This window comes from Podarcis tiliguerta, assembly GCF_965153285.1.
Source record: "Podarcis tiliguerta genome assembly, chromosome: 18".
Classification (NCBI taxonomy): domain Eukaryota; kingdom Metazoa; phylum Chordata; class Lepidosauria; order Squamata; family Lacertidae; genus Podarcis; species Podarcis tiliguerta.
In genome coordinates, this window is record NC_139551.1 from 659,997 (window position 1) to 681,356 (window position 21,360).

The 21,360-nt window shown below is 51.3% G+C and overlaps 1 protein-coding gene across 3 annotated transcripts in view; it reads right to left on the bottom strand.

Moving 5' to 3' along the window:
- Positions 1–21,360, bottom strand: part of ARHGEF18 (Rho/Rac guanine nucleotide exchange factor 18) — a 52,359-nt gene that overhangs the window by 14,439 nt on the left and 16,560 nt on the right. For 2 of the 3 annotated variants that reach the window (XM_083421359.1, XM_083421358.1), the window contains exons 10-16: positions 19,943–20,099; positions 9,269–9,336; positions 8,426–8,489; positions 4,429–4,567; positions 2,150–2,262; positions 1,676–1,816; positions 430–680 (exon numbers count right to left, since the gene is read on the bottom strand). In XM_083421359.1, coding sequence (XP_083277485.1) covers positions 430–680; positions 1,676–1,816; positions 2,150–2,262; positions 4,429–4,567; positions 8,426–8,489; positions 9,269–9,336; positions 19,943–20,099 — 933 coding nt within the window. The remainder of the gene's footprint in view (positions 1–429; positions 681–1,675; positions 1,817–2,149; positions 2,263–4,428; positions 4,568–8,425; positions 8,490–9,268; positions 9,337–19,942; positions 20,100–21,360) is intronic. The other variant, XM_083421357.1, reaches the window with a different exon arrangement.

The window sequence follows — 21,360 nt, forward strand, 5'->3', positions numbered from 1 at the left end:
GTAGACCAGAGCCTTGCCGATCGGAAGGTCGGCGGTTCGAATCCCCGCAACGGGGTGAGCTCCCGTTGCTCGGTCCCTGCTCCTGCCAACCTAGCAGTTTGAAAGCACGTCAGAGTGCAAGTAGATAAATAGGTACCGCTCTGGCGGGAAGGTAAATGGCGTTTCCGTGCGCTGCTCTGGTTTTGCCAGAGGCAGATTAGTCATGCTGGCCACATGACCCGGAAGCTGTACGCCGGCTCCCTTGGCCAATAAACGAGATGAGCGCCGCAACCCCAGAGTCGGCCACAACTGGACTAATGGTCAGGGGTCCCTTTACCTTTAGTTGACATCCTATGCCCTTTTAAAATGTGTTTTTTAATTTGGGGGTGGGCTATTGGGTTGTTGTTCCACGGGTGGGGGGTGAAGGCAGAGGGCCCCCCCGGGACCCACCTGCTGCACCAGGAGGGCCCCGATCCGCTGGACGACGTAGTTCCTCTCGCTGCCTTCCTCCAGCGCCTCCTGCCGCAGCTCCTTCAGCTGCGAGAGGAAGGCTCCATGCAGCTCCAGCAGCTCGTCCGCGCAGGGGAAGAGGCGGAGGATGGTGGCCTGGCCAAACTGCAGCTCCTCCCGCATGGCTCGCGAGTAGACCTTCAGCATGATCTTCAGCGTCCGGACGTGGTGCATCTCGGTCTGCATCAGCTCTGCAGGGGGAAGCACATCAGCCCCGGTTGAGTCCTGACTTTACATCCCTCCCGACTCCCCAAAAACTGTACATTTATTTACACCCCCACCACGTGTGAACGTAATTCCCGGTTTCCTGGCACAGCCTCCAACATAACACCAAATATTCCTTGTTTATTTGATTTAATCTGACTGGTGTTAAGTACCATCTCCAAACTAACTTATAGTAATTTTCTTTTATTCTTATAGATGACAGTTTCAAAGCACTATTCTCCCCTATTTCCCCCAAGCTTTGACTACCGTATTTTTTGCTCTATAAGACTCACTTTTTCCCTCCTAAAAAGTAAGGGGAAATGTGTGTGCGTCTTATGGAGCGAATGCAGGCTGCGCAGCTATCCCAGAAGCCAGAACAGCGAGAGGGATTCCTGCTTTCACTGCGCAGCGATCCCTCTTGCTGTTCTGGATTCAGAATATTTTTTTTCTTGTTTTCCTCCTCCAAAAACTAGGTGCGTCTTGTGGTCTGTTGCGTCTTATAGAGCAAAAAATACGGTATCTATCTGCCCTGTTGTCTCCTTTTCCCATGCTTCTTTTAACTGATCTTTTTTACCCTCAAAATTTTTTATTCATTTTATAACACAAATAAACAATACAGAACTACAAACAATAATTCTTGTCTTTTCCTTATTTTTTCTAAACATTGTTAGGCGAGCTTCCCCAAGATCAAATCTTCTGGATCCTCTTATTTCTACTAATATTTTATCAATTTCACCGGTTCCCCCCTTTTATAACTGTATTAGGCGGCTCCATTTGTGTGAATGGGGACCTGCCCTCCCAGCTGTCTCCTCGTGTCTGTTGTTCCCCTTCCAGAACTCCGCCCAGGCAGGCAGAGGGAAGAGACAAGGCTTGGACTCCTCCCTGCCTCTGGCGCCCCCTGCTGTCGGGCTCCCTGCTTCCCCCCCACCCGGCCAGAGCCGCCGCAGAGAAGGCCCCGCGGAGGCGATTCTGGGCTCCTCACCGTAGATGACGTCCTGCCTCTTGGCCACTTCCCTCTCCTGCTGCTTGGCGTAGGCTGGCTCCACCGCGAGGCTCCACGACGGGGCCTCAAACTCCCGGGCGTCCGTCTCCAGCTCGTTCCGCAGGGAGGCGTACTGAGCATCTGCGGGGAGGAAGAGGATGCTGCAGACAAAGTGCTCGGCGGGCGGTTTCTCCCCACCGTCCAACACAGAGCTCTGGCCACGAAAAGGCCTTTTCACGGCCGGAAAGCGAAAGCCTGCTAATTCTGCCGCTCGCTTGTCTCTAACTGTGGCTAGACTAGATGATGGACTAGATGATATTTAGGGGCCTATTTCTGACTACACAATTCTGATTCTTCACGCACAAACACACACACACACACGCTCTCTCTCTCGCACACAGCATCCCCTGTCCCAGCGCACTGAGTGCCACCACAACCCCCACCCCTACGGCACAGGACTCGGCCCCCACTTACCTTCCACAAAGACCGATTCCGCCGTGGAGGGGGCCACGGAGACCACGTCCTCGGAGGCCGCTTTCGGCTTCAGGAAACCCGAATCCCCCTCGTCCATCTCTGCCCCCGTGAGCCTGAACAGGGGAAAAGGCAGAGCTGGCGTCAGAGGAGCTGCCACCCCCCTTGTCGGACCGCCTAGCCGGGTGTCACACGGTATGGGGGGCGCCTCACACCTTTGGGAACGGGACGGCGGAGGTCATGAAAGATGAAGAAGGAGGATTGTAGAGTCGGAGGGTCATCGAGTCCAACCCCCTACATTTTTGAGCCTAGGGGGCTCGGACCCACAACCCTGAGACGAAGAGTCACATGCTCCACTAAGCGTAAGAACTGGGGGAGAGCGGGGGGGGGGGGCAGAAGCAGCATCGAGGATCTAAAAACACTGTGTCTATGGAGAACATTCAGCGCTGCAAAAAGCAAACAGACGACAACTCTGAAAGCAGGTAAAACCACACGTCTCCCTCTGTCACTGGAGGCCTGAAGCAGGTCCAGAGCTCAATGACTTAAGGCACGTTTGCAGGATCTGGCCACTGTCTGCTCCAGGATCCTGTTCTCACAGTGGCCAGCCAGAAGCCTCATTGGGAAACCGGCAATCAGGATTCGAACCCAAGAGCCCTCCTGTGGTTTCCACTCAAAAGCATGGCTGCCTCAGACGGTGGAAGCAGAGGCAGAGCTGTCCTGGGCTAGGGCAGGACAGCCCCCTCCTCTTGCAAAGCCATCTAAGTTGGTGCCCCCCTCCCCGCCTCTTGTGGAAGGGAGTTCCGCAGATTAACTCCACGCCGATCAAGGGAGAGCTGCCTTTTATCTGTTGCAGGGGACAAGGGAAAAAAGCTTTCCCTCTGCCCAGCTCCTTTTCTCTAAATTAAAAATTAAGAAAAGCTCTCTGGGGCTGCAAGGGGGTGGGACGGGACCCTGCAAGCCCGTCTCGGCCCGGCAGAAAGATTTACAAAAACAGGACGGAGAAACCTGCGTGCTGAGATTTGCTTGCATGTCGAGAACAGATTTTGCTGTGTGCCAATGAGTTTTGAAGAGCTGGCGTTCCGGTTATGTAATAAACCTCCTTTCTCTGCCTCCTCGCTCCCTCCAGTGGCAATGCCTCTGCCCACCCTCCTTGCTGTCCCCGACGGCAAACTCGGGCTGATCCCTGCCCTCACCCACCCCTCTCCCTCGCAAATTCCAGCCCCCCAGAAATCTCACTCCCCACACTCGAGGGCTGGCCCTCATCCTGCCGGCATCGGGAGACGTTTGCCAGCCCAAAGGGAGAGCCGTTCCTTCGCTAGGAAAGCGGAGCAGAGGGAGACCAAGACCTCCCGAGAAACAGACCCACACCAGCTCAATGGGAAGCAGCCCTGAATCGGACAAGGGGCGCTTGGTCCCCCCCTCTCTGGAACAGAGGAAAGGATGCACAACCTGAGATTCTGACAAGGACCTCCAAGCGCTTTCTGTACGACTTGGAGTTCCTCCATTGCGTGTGCATTTTGAAGGCGACTCTCATCTTGAGCCGGGGGGAAAACTTGAACTAGACTCGACGACCAGATGCGGCTGATATCCTTCAACCGGGCTCTGCAGTTTTAACCCCCGTGCAACTGGACTCAGCCTACGTGCCTGTCGGACAGTTTTGCTTCCCACCTGTTGTTCTAAATGTTCTCTATTTTACCTACCTATTTTACCCCAAGGGTGCTCTAGTCCAACTAGAGCTAAAGAATCATACAGTTGTTCAGTCAGAAGGGACCCCTGAGGGTCATCCAGCCCAACCCCGGCAGTGCAAGGATCTTTTTGCCCTACGTTGGACTCGAACCCACGGCCCTGAGTCGCGTGCTGAGTGAAGAAATAAAACCAAGGAAGGATTTCATATGGACAGCAGCCTCGTGCTATAAATACCAGACTGTAATCTCCTGATGCTGTACCCCCCCCCCAAATGAGCCAGAAATATTGCAATTTAAAATCATGCTTGCATCTGCTACAAGTCTGGGGTTGGGGGGGGGAGAGTCTCCCTGCTTTGGGGGGTCCTTTAGACCCATGTTTTTCTGCAAAAGGGAGGCTAACCAGGTTGGGATAGCAGGCTTGTTGGGTTTTGAATGCCTTATGTAGATTTTTCAATTTCGTTGTTCTGCATGGGACGACGACAATAAAGATGATCGTATCGCAGGAGGAGAGAAAGACAGGAGGGCTGTGCCAAAGGAGGGGGGGTGCTCTTTCTCGCAGCCTCCCCCCCACCCCCGGAGCCCCCAGGGCAGACTCACCCGGGCTTAGCGGCAGCCCTGATGGAAGCTGCGTCGGCCAGCGGCGTGGGCGAGCTCCCCCTCTGCGCGATCGTCATGCCGAGGGCGCCGCCATCCGGGCCCAGGAGGGATCCGTGCGGGTGCTCCCGGAAGGCGGAGGCTACGGAGGCAAAGGCAGAGTTGGGGCTCAGGAAGCGGGCGGCGAAGGGCGGCCCGGCTGCCCGCAGGAGCCCCCGCCCGTCCGAGTGGGGCCGGAGGACGGAGAGGATCCGGGAGGTCAGCAGCTCGTTCTCCAGGAAGACGCTCTCGTTCCAGCGGTTGGAGAAGGAGCCGCAGAAGAGCAGCTCGGAGGGCGCCGCCGCGGCGCCGCTGCCACCCTTGGACGTGGCATTGCCCATGCCTGCGAAGCGGCAGTGTGGCCCGGGGGGCACGACACGCTTTTATGCCGCCCGGCCGGCCCTTCTAGAAGTGTCCAGAGAGGCAAGCGCGGCCGCTCAGCAGCAGGGGGCGTATTGGCGGAATCAGCAGGCAAGTCTGGAGGGGAGGAAATTGGGCCCCCACTGCGTGCTCTGGAAATTGCTAAGTCCCTCGTTTAGCGGCCGGAGCCCGCAATTATTTACACCTCGGCTCCCAAAGGGAGAACATGCTCCCATGTGTCAAAGCAAAGAATTATCTTACAACTGCGAGGGAGGGAGGGAAGGGGGGAAGAAATGGTGAGTGGCTCACGGCTGCTGCACCAAACTGAGACTCTGAGGAGCTGGAAGACGAGTCGGCAAACGGACAAGGCGCATTCGCCCTCTGAGGTGTTTGATGCACAAAACGGCCCAGTGTAAAATAAATATAATTAGGGGGAGGCCGTGTTTCGTTGGCTGGAGACATTGGCAATTAAGGGGGGGGGGGGGAATCGAATTAAGAATTGCACGCTGCTGTGGCCAAGGAAAGGAAGAGAGAAGACACACAAACACACACACACACAGCCAGGAGGGAAGGGTCAGAGCTAGGCAGCGTTAGAAACTCACAATATATAAGCTGGCTGCCGAACAGCCCCTTAAACCAGGGTGGCAGTTGCCAAAACGGAAAGCCCAGGTGCCATTTTTGGGCAAGACGGCTCTAAAGTCCTATTTTCCAAAGGATGGACTGACTGGGATGGATTCTCACCTGGCTAGTTCAGAGGACTACCTTGAACCGGGTTAAGAGCTCTGATAACTAAAAGGAAACTCTCTCAATCCTGCGACAGTCCACCGATATATTGGTCTATTCCAGGCTTCCTCCAACTCAGCCCTCCAGATGTTTTGAGACTACAATTCCCATCATCCCTGACCACTGGTCCAGCTAGCTAGGGATCATGGGAGTTGTAGGCCAAAAACATCTGGAGGGCCGAGGCTGAGGAAGCCTGGTCTACTCTGAAATCCTTCCCAATGGCAAGCGGCAAACAATCCGCTATAAGGTCGTCTGCTGCTCCTGCTTGGGCTCCCCAGAGAAAGCATTTGGGTCCCCAAATTTCATTCCCGTTGTGCAGATGAAACACCACGGATAGAACTGAACAGGATGGGGTCTGAGCGTGTGGAAACAGGACTGACCCAAGGATTGCCAGACGGAGACGTCAGTGGGTCGCAAGAGGTTCAACGCCAGATGCAAAATGTGCTGGGAGAATTTCGAACGGGGAGGCAGAGCTGGCTCCGAAACCTTGGGGAGCTGCTGCCGAGTCCATGCAGGCGATTCCAAGCTCAACAGACCAAGGACCTGACCTGGAATTGCAAGGCCTCTGGGGGGTGGGTTTGCGTCATTCATAAGGCAAGCACCGCAGCTGAGCAGAGAAGCGATGCCCTTGCCTGCAGACTCCCAGCTGAAGCCCCGAGAAGAGCTGCTGCCAGACAGTGCTGGCGGCACTGAGGATATCGGGCTTCTGGGAATACTATTAAGAAGACAGCAAGGCTGGCCGGCCTCTCCCCATGGGGGTCTGTTTACTCCTGACAAGCCTGTTTTGCTGGAACAGAGCTCTAGGGAAACTGCAAGGGGCAGCAGGAGGAGAAAAACCTTTCCCAGGATCCAACCTCGCTTCAGTCGCCCAGCGCGGAAGAACAGGCCGTTCTCGTCCGCACTGCAGCCTGGAGGTGCTATGGGGAAAGCGGCAGGCGGAATGTGGTGTGGATCAGGCCAGGGAAGAAGCTCTGACAACCTTTTCTCCCAAACCAGACGCTGGGAAGATCAACGCAGGTTTTATCCGTCTGGGCGAAAAAAACCGAAGGAGGAAAGCAGCTTTGAGTAGCCAAAGGGAAGGGCTTTCTCACGTAGTGGAAGATCGGAACTGCGGAACACCCTACTGCAGGAGGCCACGGCGGGCACTGACCTTAGACGGCTTTCAAAGTGACAAATCCATGGAGGAGAGGGCTGCCAAAGGCTGCCAGCCACAGCGGCTCAGCTTCTGAATCCTGGTTTCTGCGAAGCACAGGAAGACAGAGGGTTCTCGCACTCGAATCTGGCTTGCGGGTTTCCCATTGAGTCGTCCGGATGGCCACTGTGAGGAGGCTGGGCTGATCCGATGCTGCTGCGGCAGCCGGACTCGGCTTGAGTTTTTATAGAGCCTCCATCTCGGGGGCAGTCTACCTCGGTTCTTGGGTTCTCGAGGGTATTTCTCCGCCGTGAGACGAGGAAGCTGGCCTGGAGGGGCCTGATAAGGCAGGCTCTTCCCACGTCCGTCACGGAAACGATTCTCGCCACGCAGGCCCACGGCTGGCGAAACGGAGTCGCGCCCCCAGGTGCTTCCAGCCCCCATTCCAAGCTGAAAGCCATGCAAACTCCACAGCCCTGGAGCCGTCCAATGGATGCCCCCCTCCATCTCATTTTCTGCCCTCCGCTGGCTTGGGGGGGGGGCCAGGAGGCGAGTGGGAGAACCGCCGGCCCCCGAAACGGCTTCTCGTCCGGCCGGCTCTCCCCCTCCCCGCCCCCCACAAGCCAGGCTACCTGAAAAGCAAGCAAGCCGTTTTCTGAGTTCAATTAGCACAGCCTGCAGGCTGCCAAGGAAAGACATTGATTCCCCAGCCGCTTCTCTCGACAGACCAGACTGCGCACCGCAGAGATGTTTCAACCGCTAGGCAGAGAGGAAAAAGGCCCGCTCTCCCCCTCCCAAACCCGCCTCCAATCCCTTACCCAGCTCCTTCTTCTCCTCTTTTAGCCCCACTCAGTGCCGGGAGCCAAGAAAACCTGCACGATTTAACACGCATGCCCAAACAGCCAACCTGGTAATATAGATAGATATCTATTTTCCCCCGTTTCACAGCTGCCAAGCAAGCGATCGATGGAGGGAAAACAGCTTATCGATTTTCTCAGGGCTCTGTGATATTTTTCGTTCCCTTTTTTTTGTCGAGGTTTCACAATGAGGTGAGATGAAGGGGGGGGGAGAAGCATGAAAAGGCGCACATGGGGCGATTTTAGGCCACACAGGAGCGTTCTAGAGCTTTCCCGAGCGGGGAAAAGGGGGAGCCACTTTCTGGGCTGCCGAGCGCCCCCCACTTTTGTAGCGTTCGATCGGGCCAATGGGCCATCTAGTAGTGTTCCTGACCAGTTGCCTATTATGGGAAACCCGCGAGCAGGACGTGAAGCACAAGAGCCTTCTCTCTACTGGTTCCAGTGGTTTCCAGAAACTGGGATTCAGAAGCATTCCTGGATAGATGCACAGCCATCATAGCCCGATTCTCCTCCACCAAGTTGTCCAGTCTCTTTTTTAAAAGTCGGTGGCCGTCACTGTGGCAGGGAGTTCCACAGTCTAACCATGTGCTGCAGGCAATATTTCCTCCTGCCGGTTCCAGGTCTTCCAACATTCAGGTGCCCGCGAGCTCCTGTGCCCCCTTGCTGTGCGCCAGGCGTGATTTTACTTCAACCAGGTGGCCTCTTCCTTGCCTCTCCTCTGAGCTGAAAAGGCCCAAATGCTGCCACTTTTCCTCTTAGGGGGAAAAGCCACAGCCCCGCCTGCAAGGAAAGTCAGAGCCGCGGAAACAGATTATTTGGGTGTACGAACCTGGGCTGTAGCTCCGGAGCGAACTGGGTGGAGAGCTCGGAGGGCGGAGGAACGAATCTCTTTGCTGCAAGATAGAAAAGGGGAGGGGAGGAAGAAAAGACACAACACAATGAGAACAGGAAGCTGGACTTGAAGGGCTTCACCCTGGCAAGATAGCGTGAATTGTGACGTTTACGTGCTATGCAAAAATCACAGTACAGTCGTACCTTGGATACCAAACACCTTGCGAGTCGAACGTTTCGGCTCTCAAGCATTGTTCTGGTTTGCAAACGTTCTTTGGAAGATGAACGTCCGACGCGGGTTCTGATTGGCTGCAGGGGCTCCCTGCAGCCAACCGGAAGCCATGCCTCGGTTTCTGAATGTTTTGGAAGTCAAACGGACTTCCGGAACAGGTTCCGTTCGACTTCCGAGGTACCACTGTCTGGGGAAAAGCATTAAGCTGGCCAAGGCTTCTCTGCAGCTCCTGTTAACTCGGCCGGCTCAGCTCTCTCAGCAAATTGCAATAATAATAATAATTTATTTATACCCCACCCATCTGGCTGGGTTTCCACAGTCACTCTGGGCAGCTCCCAACAGAACATTATTAATAATGGTGATAAAAAAGCGATAAAACGTCACACGTTAAAAACTTCCCTGAACAAGAACAGGCAAGGCAAAATTCAGGGTGCAGGGAAAACCGCGAAGCCAGCCAACGCCTTTGCATAGCTCCGTCCTTATTTCAGATGTCATGATCTATTATCGCTATATCGCAATGTTTAGCTGGCGATGAAGGGAGGCTAAAGCTCCTTCTGTGTCTCCCCGCCTTCCCCGGCCCGAGATTGAAAAGGAGGAAGGTGGCCTTACCTTGGGCTTGGCCCCGCTGCATTCAGGCAAGAGGGTCTTGCAGTTTTTGTGGACGTTTACTGCGCAATCTGAGGAGGGGAAGAAGAAAAAGAAGCGTGGGACTTCCAGGCCGATCCCACAAGTCACAAGCCGACGCCAAGTGCCCCAGAGATGGCATGCAGCGCTCAGCCCAACCTGTGGTTCACCTGTGGAACTCCCTGTCGCAGGAGGGAACAGCAACTGCCAAACTGTCCCAGGAGAAAGGGACTTTTCTTTTAAGTCCTCAAAACTCTGAACACAGCTCAAGGTCCTCTGAACTAGCCAGATCTTTCCATGAGAATCGATCATGGCAAGTCCATCCTTTAAAAAATAAAGACTTTTTAATAAATAAACAGCAACTAGACATTCCATTGTGGGAACTGCAGCCTTGGTTTATGGAGCCATTTGGCGCCTGGCTTATATATGAGAGTTTCTGATTGCTGGGATAGCTCACTGGAGCATGCTACTCTTCATCTCGGGGTTGCGGGTTCGAGCACATGGGGAGCAAAATATTTCTGCGTTGCCGTGGGTTGGGCTAGATGACCCTCAGAATCCCTTCCCACCCCAGAAAGCTATGATTCTATGATCCCATGCTAATAATAGTAATATTTATTGTTCGTAAAAAGGGAGAGGGGTGGTGCTGTGGTCTAAACCACTGAGCCTCTTGGGCTTGTCGATTGGAAGGTCAGCGGTTCGAATCCCCATGACGGAATGAGCTCCCTTTGCTCTGTCCCAGCTCCTGCCAACCTAGCAGTTCGAAAGCACACCAGTGCAAGTAGATAAATAGGTACCGCTGCGGTGGGAAGGTAAACGGCATTTCCATGAGCTCTGGCTTCCATCATGGTGTCCCGTTGCACCAGAAGTGGTTTAGTCCTGCCGGTCACATGACCCGGAAAAACTGTCTGTGGACAAATGCCGGCTCCCTCGGCCTGAAGCGAGATGAGTGCCGCAACCCCAGAGTCGCCTTGGACTGGACTTAACCACCCATGGGGCCTTGTCCTTGACCTTTTTATTATTATTTATACCCCGCTGGGTTTCCCCGGTCACCCTGGGCAGCCCCAACAGAGCATTAAAAACACAATAAAACATCAAACATTGAAAACTTTAAAAGCTAGGCCATGGCTCCATCATCCAGGCCTGTGCTCAGTCTGGCTCTCAGGCCGAGATGCCAAATCCTTAGGTCTGCAGGTGGGAGCGGATGACCCTGGGAACCTCCAGAGACAGTTTGGCTGCTCCGACAAGGTTCCTCGGATAAAGAGGCTCTTTGCTTAAAACACACCCACCCACCCCAGAAGGGGGGGGGGGGGAATATGGCAGCACACAGAGCTGCGTTCACAGCAAATGCCCCCCCTCTGAAAGCGAGGGGGGGCTTTGCAAGCTCTTGCTGAACAGGCAACTGCCAGTTTTGCTGCTGCCTTCGTCCTGCCGCTGCCGGAAGCACAGAAGACGTCCGGAATCGGAGGCTGCCGTCTCCAAGACAAGCTGAACCGGCTTAAGCAATTCACGCAAGACAGAGGCCGGTGGGAAGGGGGTGGGGAGCCCACAGCAGGGTGTTCCCAGTCTGACCCTTCTGTAGACTGGGTGGGGCAACCGCCCCACATGCGAATGAGGGCAACGAACGTTTGGAGCTGCTTAGAAAGCAGTGTGGGGGGGTCGTGCTTCAAAGGCCCCTAAAAACAACCCCAAATGCCAGAGGTGCGTAGTCAGGGGGTAACTGGCTTTGCAAACCCACGGGCACCGGGGAATTAAGCCTCCTTGGGCAATAAAAATAGAACTTCCATGTGTGCCTGGGCACTCGGGGCCCAAGGAAACGGGAGCCTTCTGTTCATCCCCAAGCCTGTTCGCCTGGAGAAGATCTCCGCTCGCCACAGGGGAGCGGCTGCTTATGAGCCTGGCGGCAGCGCTCATGAGCCTAAACGCCATGTAGTCCGACCCCCTGCAATGGAGGAGACCTTTGCCCAACGGGGGGCTCGAACTCGCAACCCTGAGTCGCATGCTCTACCGACCGAGCGGGCCAGATGTTTTTCACTTTTCACCCATTATAACTGCTCTGTTTTATACGCGTTGCTAAAAGGGGATGGGGTCTAGAAAGAGCGAGGGGGAGGCAGGTGAGAGCTACTGAGCTAATCTCTAAATGGCCCCCACGCCACAAAAAGGCATCTCTTTCTACCTGCAAAGGTTCCTTCGCCTCCTTTCAAGGCCAACAGCCCCAAGGTGGAACATGTTTCAGCCCCAAAACCAGCTGTATTGGAACAGTTTTTTTAAAAAAAAAGCAGCAAGGAAAGGGTGAAGGAAACCAGGAACTCCCGTGCCTAGGATGACCTCACCCCGAAAGGTATTCCGAGCATCTAGGAAGTGGGAAAGGGCAAAAATAAACAGAAACCGAACAGGCCGGGCTCCAGAGATCCCCTCCTGCCTGCCTTGTTTAAGAACGCAAACTCTTGCGGGGGCTTTTGGGGGCGAAATCTGGGGAGGAGCCACGGAGTGCAGTTAGTGGCCTGGGGTGGGGAGGGGACCGGCCCCAGGACACGTGTCTGGACAGGTGGGGCAAAGAAAGCGAGACCCAGCTGAGGCCTGCAGGTGCAGAAGGGACCCTCTGCAAGGGAGAAGTCACAGCGGAGGAATCCTTGGCCCCCAATATCTGTTTGAAAACCTCCAACAGAGGAGAGTTTGCCTTCTGGGGGAGTCCAGGCCCTGTCAAAACCCCTCTTAACACTCAGAAACAGCTTCCTGCTACAGTGGGACCTCGGTTTTCCAACGTAATCCGTTCCGGAAGACCATTCAGCTTCCAAAACATTCGAAAACTGAAAGCGGAAGCCTCAACACAACAGGGAAACTCAAAACGGAAGCCGCATTGGCTTCCGGAAACCGTTTGGAAACCGAATCATTTACTTCGGGTTTCACTGTATTTGGTTGCAAGCTCCTTTCTTGCCATCAGAACCCACTGGTTCAAATTCTCCCCTCTGGAGCGGTAAAAATAAAAAATATATAAATCTGATGGCCCTTCCGATATTTGAAGATGGCTGTTACATCTGTCCTCTTCTCCCAGGCTATGCACGCTCAGCTCCTTATGCTGCTGCTCATAAGGTTTGGTTTCTACTAGGGATGGTTTTCAGCATCATGATGCATCATCAGCTAAGCATATATCAATCTATTTCCCCCGGACTTTAAACTGGTTTTGGACGATATATCGATATCTGGGCCTGCCTAATTCCCCTTGATCTGGATGCTAGACTTCTGTGGATGCAGCCAGGAACTGCAACGACCTTGCTTGCTGCTGCATCACAGGGCTGAGCTTAGAGTGCAGGAGCATCTGGAGGGAACAACATGAGCTGCTGGTTAAGACCCCTCTGGCCATGCCTTGCTTGTGCCATGCCTTGCTTGTGGAAGAAAAACTCCAAGAGCCGGGAAAATGCGCAGCCAGATATACACAGCAGGAAGGTCTTTCCTCCAGCGTGGCGCTGGGAACGCCAAGGTTCTGGGTTTGATCCGCACAGTCTCCCACCTTGACAATTCCATCCTCCTCTTCCACTTTATTATTATTATAACCATTATGTTTACTCTGATAAAAAATAATGCACGCAATACATTAGGAGTTTTGCTGGGGGTGTCAATGAGACAATAAGGATGATAAATGAGATTATCATAAATAAACAAAATTTGGCATTTTGCCACATGCATGCACAGTGTTCGTGGGGCCCCTGGGGCCAGGGACCTAATCTTTATGCTGCTTAATAAAGCACCCTGCATTCTAATGAAAATGAGAAGGTATTAAGAATTTAGATTTTAACAGAGAAGGGTGACCAAGATGACCAAGAGTCTGGAAGCCAAGCCTTATGGGGAACAGTTGAAGGAGCTGGGTATGTTTAGCCTGGAACAGAGGAGGCTGAGAGGAGAGGCTTCTCTTCAACATCCGCGCAAACTCTGTATAGCTCTCGGACCCCCAGCACGGCCCTCCCAGTCCTGCCAAGCCCTTCCTGGGATTCTTCCAACCCCTTGGCATATAAACAGTGAGGCAGGGTGTGTTTAGGAAAAGGGATTAACAGAACCCCAAATTTCCCTGCCAGAGGGAGGGGGCGGAGGGAGGGCGACCGCCGACAGGAATTTATCTATTTGCTGATGATCTGAGAGTTAATTTTATTGTGTACTGTTATATTCTAACAGGTTACTGAATATTGCTTTATTTGATACAAGCCGTTCTGTTTTGAAGTTCTGCTTCCTTATGACTTTTTGTAGTGGAAGAGATTATTTATTAGAAGGTGCGTGTTCGCCGTATATTTTGTTGCCCTAAACCGCCTTGTGTGTAGTAATACAGTCGTACCTTGGTTGTCGTACCTTGGCACTCATCCGTTTTGGCTCTCAAACACCGCAAGCCCACAAAATAAGAGGATTCCAGTCCTCCTGGCAATTATTATTATTATCCCCCTTTAAGGTCCACTGGCAGGTTAGAGCCATTTTAAAACGCAGCTTTAAAAAGTGTTCTTGTAGGGTGGCTCCTAATGTGTCAAAAGTCCAAGTTAAAAGAGGTGTGTCTTAAACACACAAAGGAAACTATATAATTAAGGCGTTGGGTGAACCTGCAGGGAACGGTAATGTCATGACAACTGAAACTAGTTTCGGGGCTAACTATAAAACTGATAAATTGTTGCTTTCCTTTAACCTATTACAATTGTTATATTATAGTACTGTTATGCCGATAATGTACCACGTCTCCCCAAAATTAAAACTGTAGAAATAATCTAAATTTGATGCCTAGAGAGCTCAGTTGATTTTTGTAACTATACAACTTTTAGAAGACATTTCTAATGTATGATTTTTCATTATGCTTTTATATTTGTTGGAAGCCACCCGGAGTGGCTGGGGCGAACCAGCCAGATAGGTGAGGTGCAAATAATAAAATTATTATTATTATTATTATTATTATTATGACAGGTGGTTTGGGGTTGTTTTTGCAGAAGCCTCTGGGCGACTCGACCCTCAAGCCACAAACTCGGATGTGCCAGCGGGGACTTTAGACTTCGGAGCGGAACTGCAAATCGGCTGCTGCGTTTGTCCTTCGCCAGGTCGGCGTTCGCTCCCTTCTTCCCCCTTCCTACCCAAAACGCTCTTGGCCAAAACATCCATTGAAAGGTAACCAGAAGCGGCCGGAGGAAATCGATCAGAGGCAAGATGCCAAACCACACCTACAGAAGCTGCTGTCGGGAGAGGCGGCCGGTTCAGGCAACCCAGCCAGCGCTCAAAGGCAGTGGGAGGGTCCTCCACGCAGCACGTTGTTAGACGGTGGAACTCCCTCCCACTGCTTGCTGCAGACTACAGAAGGGGCATTGATCTTGCATTCGAATCCTGTTCAGCCACTGTGAAAACAGGATGCTGGACTAGATGGGCCCTCTTGGGATGGATCCGGCACCAAACAGATGCCCCAAAGGGAAGAAGCAAACAGGATCCGAGCGACATGGTAGTGGCTCTCCCTGCCTGTGACTCCCAGGCAACTGGCCTTATTCAGACATGTTTGCTGCAACCCCCTGAACACACCTTGCAGGATCTCTGCCATCCTGGGTGCTCTGAGGGTCCCCCATGTGGGAGGGGTTGCCAGGGATGCCCTTTCTCTGTCCCAGGGGGAAGAGGGGGCTGGATGCCACTAGGACCCAGTGCCCCCTTGCCATGCTCTGCGGGCGCAAGTCCTGAGGAGCGTGACGGGCAGGGGCAGGCCTCTCCGAGCACCACAGAAGCCCCTTCCTCGGGTGGGGTGGGGCTTGCACTCTGGATTTGAACCAGGGACCGACGTCCTTCCACCTGGCCATAGACCTTCCTCCAGCATCCCCATCCCAACATACATGCTCTGGGGTCTGGAGGCCCCACGGTGATGGAGCGGGCAGTTTCTTCTTGCTACAGTGGCTCCCCAATCCTTGTTTTAGACGCATGAGGACTAGGAACTTGACTTTCCCCATCTGAGAGGGCCATAGGCTCCCCCATCCTCATTTTAGATACAAGAGGACTAGAAACTTGATTTTCTGCAAGAGGACTAGGAACTTGACTTTCTGCATCTGGGAAAGCCATAGGCTTTCCAATCCTCATTTTTGATGCATGAGGACTAAGAACTTGGCTTTCCTCATCTGGGAGGGCCACAGGCTCCCCCTCCTCATTTCAGATGTAAGAGGACTAGGAACTTGTTTCCGCAAGAGGACTAGGATCTTGACTTCCCTCCTTGTTTTAGACACATGAGGATTAGAAACTTGATTTTCTGCAAGAGAACTAGGAACTTGATTTTCTGCATCTGGGAGGACCCTAGGCTCCCCCATCCTCATTTTAGATACAAGAGGACTAGCAACTTGACTTTCCGCCTCTGCAAGAGCCACAGTCTCCCCCATCCTCGTTTTAGGCACAAAAGGACTAGGAACCTTCCCCATCTGGGAGGGCCATAGGCTTCCCCTCCTAGTTTTAGATGCAAGAGGACTAGCAACTTGACATGCCTATCTGGGAGAGCCATAGGCTTTCCAATCCGCATTTCAGATGCATGAGGACTAGCAACTTGATTTTCTGCAAGAGGACTAGCAACTTGACGTTCAAGACGCCCAGCTTCATGCAGCTCTACACATACAGAATAACACACACACACCCCTCGTTTTGGGGGCGCGCCTCTCGTGGCACAACAGCTGGACTACCACTGACCTCTGACGTCATCAGAAGGGGCCAGACGTCATCGGGAGGGGCCCGGCCCTTCAGGCCCGCGTCGCCTACCCGGCTCTCTCTCAGCGGCGGAGGCGGCGGCGGGTTCTCCTGTCGCCCCGAGGAAGCCCGACCGGCGCAGCCTCTTCTTCTTCTTCCTCCTCCTCCTCCTCGCTAAGCCACTTCCCCCTCGGCCCTCCATCTCGCGAGACTTCCCCGCCCATTCCCGCAGGCTCTCGCGAGGCGCGCCTCCCCTCAGGCCACGGAGAGCAGGTATAGGTCGGCCACGCCCCCCAACCCGAGATCTCGCGAGATCTCAGGGCGAGAGAGCCGACTGTCCTTTCGAAAGCTCCCGCGGCTCGGTAGAGAGCAGAGGCGAAGTCTCGCGATACCTTGAGCGACGGTTGGTCGCTATGGCAACCGCGTCGGCCTTTCGAGGTCTTATTTTTTTGGTGGGCAAAACGTGTGGAAAAGAATACCGGCAAATCACATAATAATAAGAATATCGTGATAAAACAACGCACGCTCCTTTTTCTCACTACTTTATAGGGTTTTTATATTCCCTCCCTTCATTTTATTTTATTTTTTAAAAATTAATTTGCATTTTTTTTCGTCAGTGCAAAATAAACGGGGGGGGGAGAATACGTTTCATTTATTTGTGTTTCAATTTCAATTTATTTCAATTTATTTGTATTTTAATTCGATTTTCTGGTTTCAGCTGACTATTTATTTATTTATTGAATTTATATATATATATATATATATATATATATACACACATATTTTTTCTTCAATTTTTATTTATTATTTCCGCACACCGCCCCTTTGTAAAGCTGCTTTAGAGAATTAAGCGGTACATAAAACAGCTTGAATTAAGTGTAAATCCCCCTGGGAATTCGTGGGCTGTGATAATTGAATTCACTATTTAATATTAAAGTTAAGGGCAGTTTGACAGGCTGCCTTTGAGACACTAAAGAAAGCTGAGGTAATTTTAAAGCAGGGTTGCGAATTTTCCTCAGTGTGGTCGTTTTATCTCCTCACAAAACGCTTTAAGGGGTTTTTAAAAAAATTATTTTTAACAATCAGGCCATGTCTAAATTTTATGAAATTTATATATTAAAAAAACACCCCACACAGAGGTTGGTTTTAATGAAGGATGAGAATGCAGACGTGTTTTATATCAATTTAATATACGCAAAATAATTTTTAACCGCACAAAATTCAAATTTTATTACATTGATTAAGTTTAAAGGCAGTTTGACAGGCTGCCTTTGAGGAAAAAAGAAAAGCTGAGGTAATTTTAAAGGAGGATTGCGAATTTCCCTCAGTGTCGTCATTTTATCTCCTCACAAAATGCTCTAAGGGATTTTTTATTATCATTTTTAACAATCAGGCTGTGTCTAAATTTTATTTTATACATATATATAACACCACAAACAGAGCTTGGTTTTAACGAAGGAGGAGAATGCAGACGTGTTTTAGATCAATTTAATATAGGCGAAATTATTTTTAACCACACAAAATTCAAATTTTATTACATTGATTAAGTTTAAAGGCGGTTTGACAGGCTGCCTTGAAACCCTTAAGCTGGGGTGATTTTAATGTTTTAGTGTTTTAACATTAAAATCACCTCAGTTTTAAAGTCAAACCACATTTAAACTTAATGTAATAAAATTTGAATTGAATGTTCGCCTTCGGCTGGCGTCTTTGCCCAGCAAAGTCCTGAGGAAATAAATTAGCGTTTTAGCAGATCCATCTAAATTCTACTCAGAAATTAATAGTCATGATCTGCTCTGAGTATAAAACCTATTTCCCCTCGGATTTAAATTAAATTCTACGATGTTTGGTGTTTTATGCTTGAACTGTTCGGTTCACAAAGTCTGATCAAACATTAAAAAACCGCTCGATTTAAAAAATAAATAAATGTCTGGCTTGGCTAACAAATATTTGATTTTTTAATTAATTTTTAAATCAGTATTAATAATTGCATTATAAATTGGTATTGTTATAATGAGGATATTGTTGTTGTTGTTGTTTAGTCGTTCAGTCGTGTCCGACTCTTCGTGACCCCCTGGACCAGAGCATGCCAGGCAATGAGGATATTATTGGATGGTAATTGAAAACTACTAAGGTTTTTTAATTTTATTATTATTAATTTTATTTTTTAATATTTTTAAATTAGATTTTACAATTTAATATTCAACACATTCAACATATAAAAGTGAACATATAAAACATATAAAATGTGACTTCCCTCAGCTTCCCCTTCTGGTTCATTAACTACTAAAGCTACTTTTGCTTTATTTTTGTCTTATTTTCCATCTTTAAACTTAATGCTCTTATCTTCTTGCCATTTTTATACCCAATTTTCTTCCAATTACATTATAAAATTAATTCAAAAATAATAATATTATTTTAAATTTTATTTAATTCACTGTTAATTCGCATTCAGAATATCTGACCTACGTTTACAGCCATTGGTTTCATTGAGCTGTTTCAAATTGTTTCCAATGCTGCAACCTTCGGGCAAACAAACAAATAATATTTTTTACATGTTGCAATGTTGGGGGGTTGGACTAGATGACCCACAGGGGTCCCTTTCTCCCAATCTTATTCCAATTCTGCAATAGAATTCTGCGCTCAATCATTCCATTTATTTCCTCTTATTTGTCTCCCTAGCTGCCGTTCCCACGCCTGGAAGTCGCCCGGATGAAGCACAGATACCAACAGAAAGGCTTTAAGATGTGGATTCATGGTGGATGGTAAGTAGGGTGAATAAAAATCAACGGTTTTTTAAAATAATAATTTTAAAATCAGTTTTTTTCTGGGTTAAATCAGGGGGGTTTTCTTTTAAATCGGATTTTAAAAATAAAATGCTTTTGGAGGAAAAATCTTTCTAAAGATTTTCTGTTTAAGTTACATTCTAACCAAAGGCTATTCATCAGGAAATGAGGATTTGTTTAAAGTTTTTCATGTGCGCTAAAACTCAGCCTAAGCTTCTTCTTTTTTTAAAAAAAATAAATCCGTTTAACCACATCAGTTAACAAACATGGATACATATGTTATAATATTATTGTTTTAGTTAAATAAACTGTTTGAATTGTTACTAAGAAAATAAAGTACAGCAGAAAAGTTGTCCAAATATAAACAGTTAACTTATTAAACCTCACCACAATTTCATAATTATCCGTCAAATGTATTTCTAATAGTAGAACCAAATCAGTAATTTTTGATATGACTGTAAAAACTACTCTGGAAATTTATTATTCCAAAAATGAAACCTGCATCTGGTTGTAAATATTAAAATTATACCAGCAAGGGTGAGTCTTTCTGTAAAAAAAAGTGATTTAAATCAACTCTTACTGACTTTAAATCGTGAATCAAATCCACCCTGATGGTAAGGCAATATTTCAATGGCTGCCAGTTGCGTTAACCCCGAAATTTCGGGCAGAATTCTATGCCCGTTTTGTGCTGAAAACCTTGCATTTCTCGTGCCTCCCCTCCAAATGGAGAAATTGGCGCAGCAAATCGGGGTCACAAGTTAATTAATGCCGGTCCTCTGATGGACTCCAAACAGGCGCCAAATTTTTGTGCCGGTTTTGTACTGCCAACCCCACATTTTGTGCCGCCTCCCCACCAAAAGCCGAGTGATTGACACTCAAACTGGGGCCACAAGCAAATGGCCCCCAAACCCAACCTGGCTCCAAATCGGTGCCAGGGTTGTGTGTGCTGGGTTTGGCGCTGTTTTGTGCCGCTTTCCGTGCCGCCCCGCAAAACAGAGCAATCGATACCCAAACCTATTTCCGATCGGCTCCAAAACTCACAGCTTTGTCCAAAAGCAGTTCTGCCCATGGCTGGGAAGAGGGAGAGGAGTTTGCAGGGAGCAGGTGCCAAGCCAGGGTGTAACGGTGCCCGGGACCCACCCGCCCCGCCAAGCAGGCGTGCGTGGGCCAGGGGAGCCCCCGGTGACCTTGGGGGACCACTACTCACTCAAGCACTGCAGCCCCGCTTTGTTCAGCAGGCTCTTGCCGCAAAGGGAGCAGCAGGCGGCGGCCGAGAAGGCGCCTGGTGTCAGCTCATGCCCATGCAGTGCCCGCGGCCGCTCCTTCACCTCCACCGCCTCCTTCTCGCGGCCTTTGCTCTTACCCTGAAAAGAAGAGCGGAGAATTCAGACCGTGGGAACCACCTGGGCCAAACGCAGGCAAGCTCAGGTCCAGGGGCCGGAGGTGGCCCTCCGCACCTCTCAGCCTGCCCGCCTCCTTGCTTACAACTGGTCAAGAAGGTGACCCTCCTCCTCCAGCTCATTGCTGCCCCTTGCAGAACTCAAGAAGGGGGGGGGCAAAGCTAGAATTAGTTGGCTCCACCTCTCATTGCCTCTGGCTCCGCCTCCTTCCCAGGCTCCAATGGGAACCAACCGCTACTGCCCTTTGGGAAAGTCTTAGCTCCACCTCTTGTTGTTTCTAGCTTCACCTCCCTTCGGGGCTCCCTGCTTTCCCAATGGGCACCTGCCACCACTGCCTTTCAGGGAAGCCTTAGCTCCCGCCTCTCCTTGTCTCTGGCTCCGCCTCCTTCATGGGCACCAACCGCCACTGCCCTATGGGGAAGCCTTAGCTCCGCCTCTCCCTGCCTCTGGCTCCGCCTCCTTTCTGGGACCAGCCACCACTGCCCTATGGGGAAGCCTTAGCTCCGCCTCTCCCTGCCTCTGGCTCCGCCTCCTTTCTGGGCACCAGCCACCACTGCCCTTGGGGGAAGCCTTAGCTCCGCCTCTCCCTGCCTCTGGCTCCGCCTCCTTTCTGGGACCAGCCACCACTGCCCTATGGGGAAGCCTTAGCTCCGCCTCTCCCTGCCTCTGGCTCCGCCTCCTTTCTGGGCACCAGCCACCACTGCCCTTTGGGGACACCTTAGCTCCGCCTCTCCCTGCCTCTGGCTCCGCCTCCTTTCTGGGACCAGCCACCACTGCCCTTTGGGGACACCTTAGCTCCGCCTCTCCCTGCCTCTGGCTCCGCCTCCTTTCTGGGACCAGCCGCCACTGCCCTTTGGGGAAGCCTTAGCTCCGCCTCTCCCTGCCTCTGGCTCCGCCTCCTTTCTGGGACCAGCCACCACTGCCCTATGGGGAAGCCTTAGCTCCGCCTCTCCCTGCCTCTGGCTCCGCCTCCTTTCTGGGCACCAGCCACCACTGCCCTTGGGGGAAGCCTTAGCTCCGCCTCTCCCTGCCTCTGGCTCCGCCTCCTTTCTGGGACCAGCCACCACTGCCCTATGGGGAAGCCTTAGCTCCGCCTCTCCCTGCCTCTGGCTCCGCCTCCTTTCTGGGCACCAGCCACCACTGCCCTTTGGGGACACCTTAGCTCCGCCTCTCCCTGCCTCTGGCTCCGCCTCCTTTCTGGGACCAGCCGCCACTGCCCTTTGGG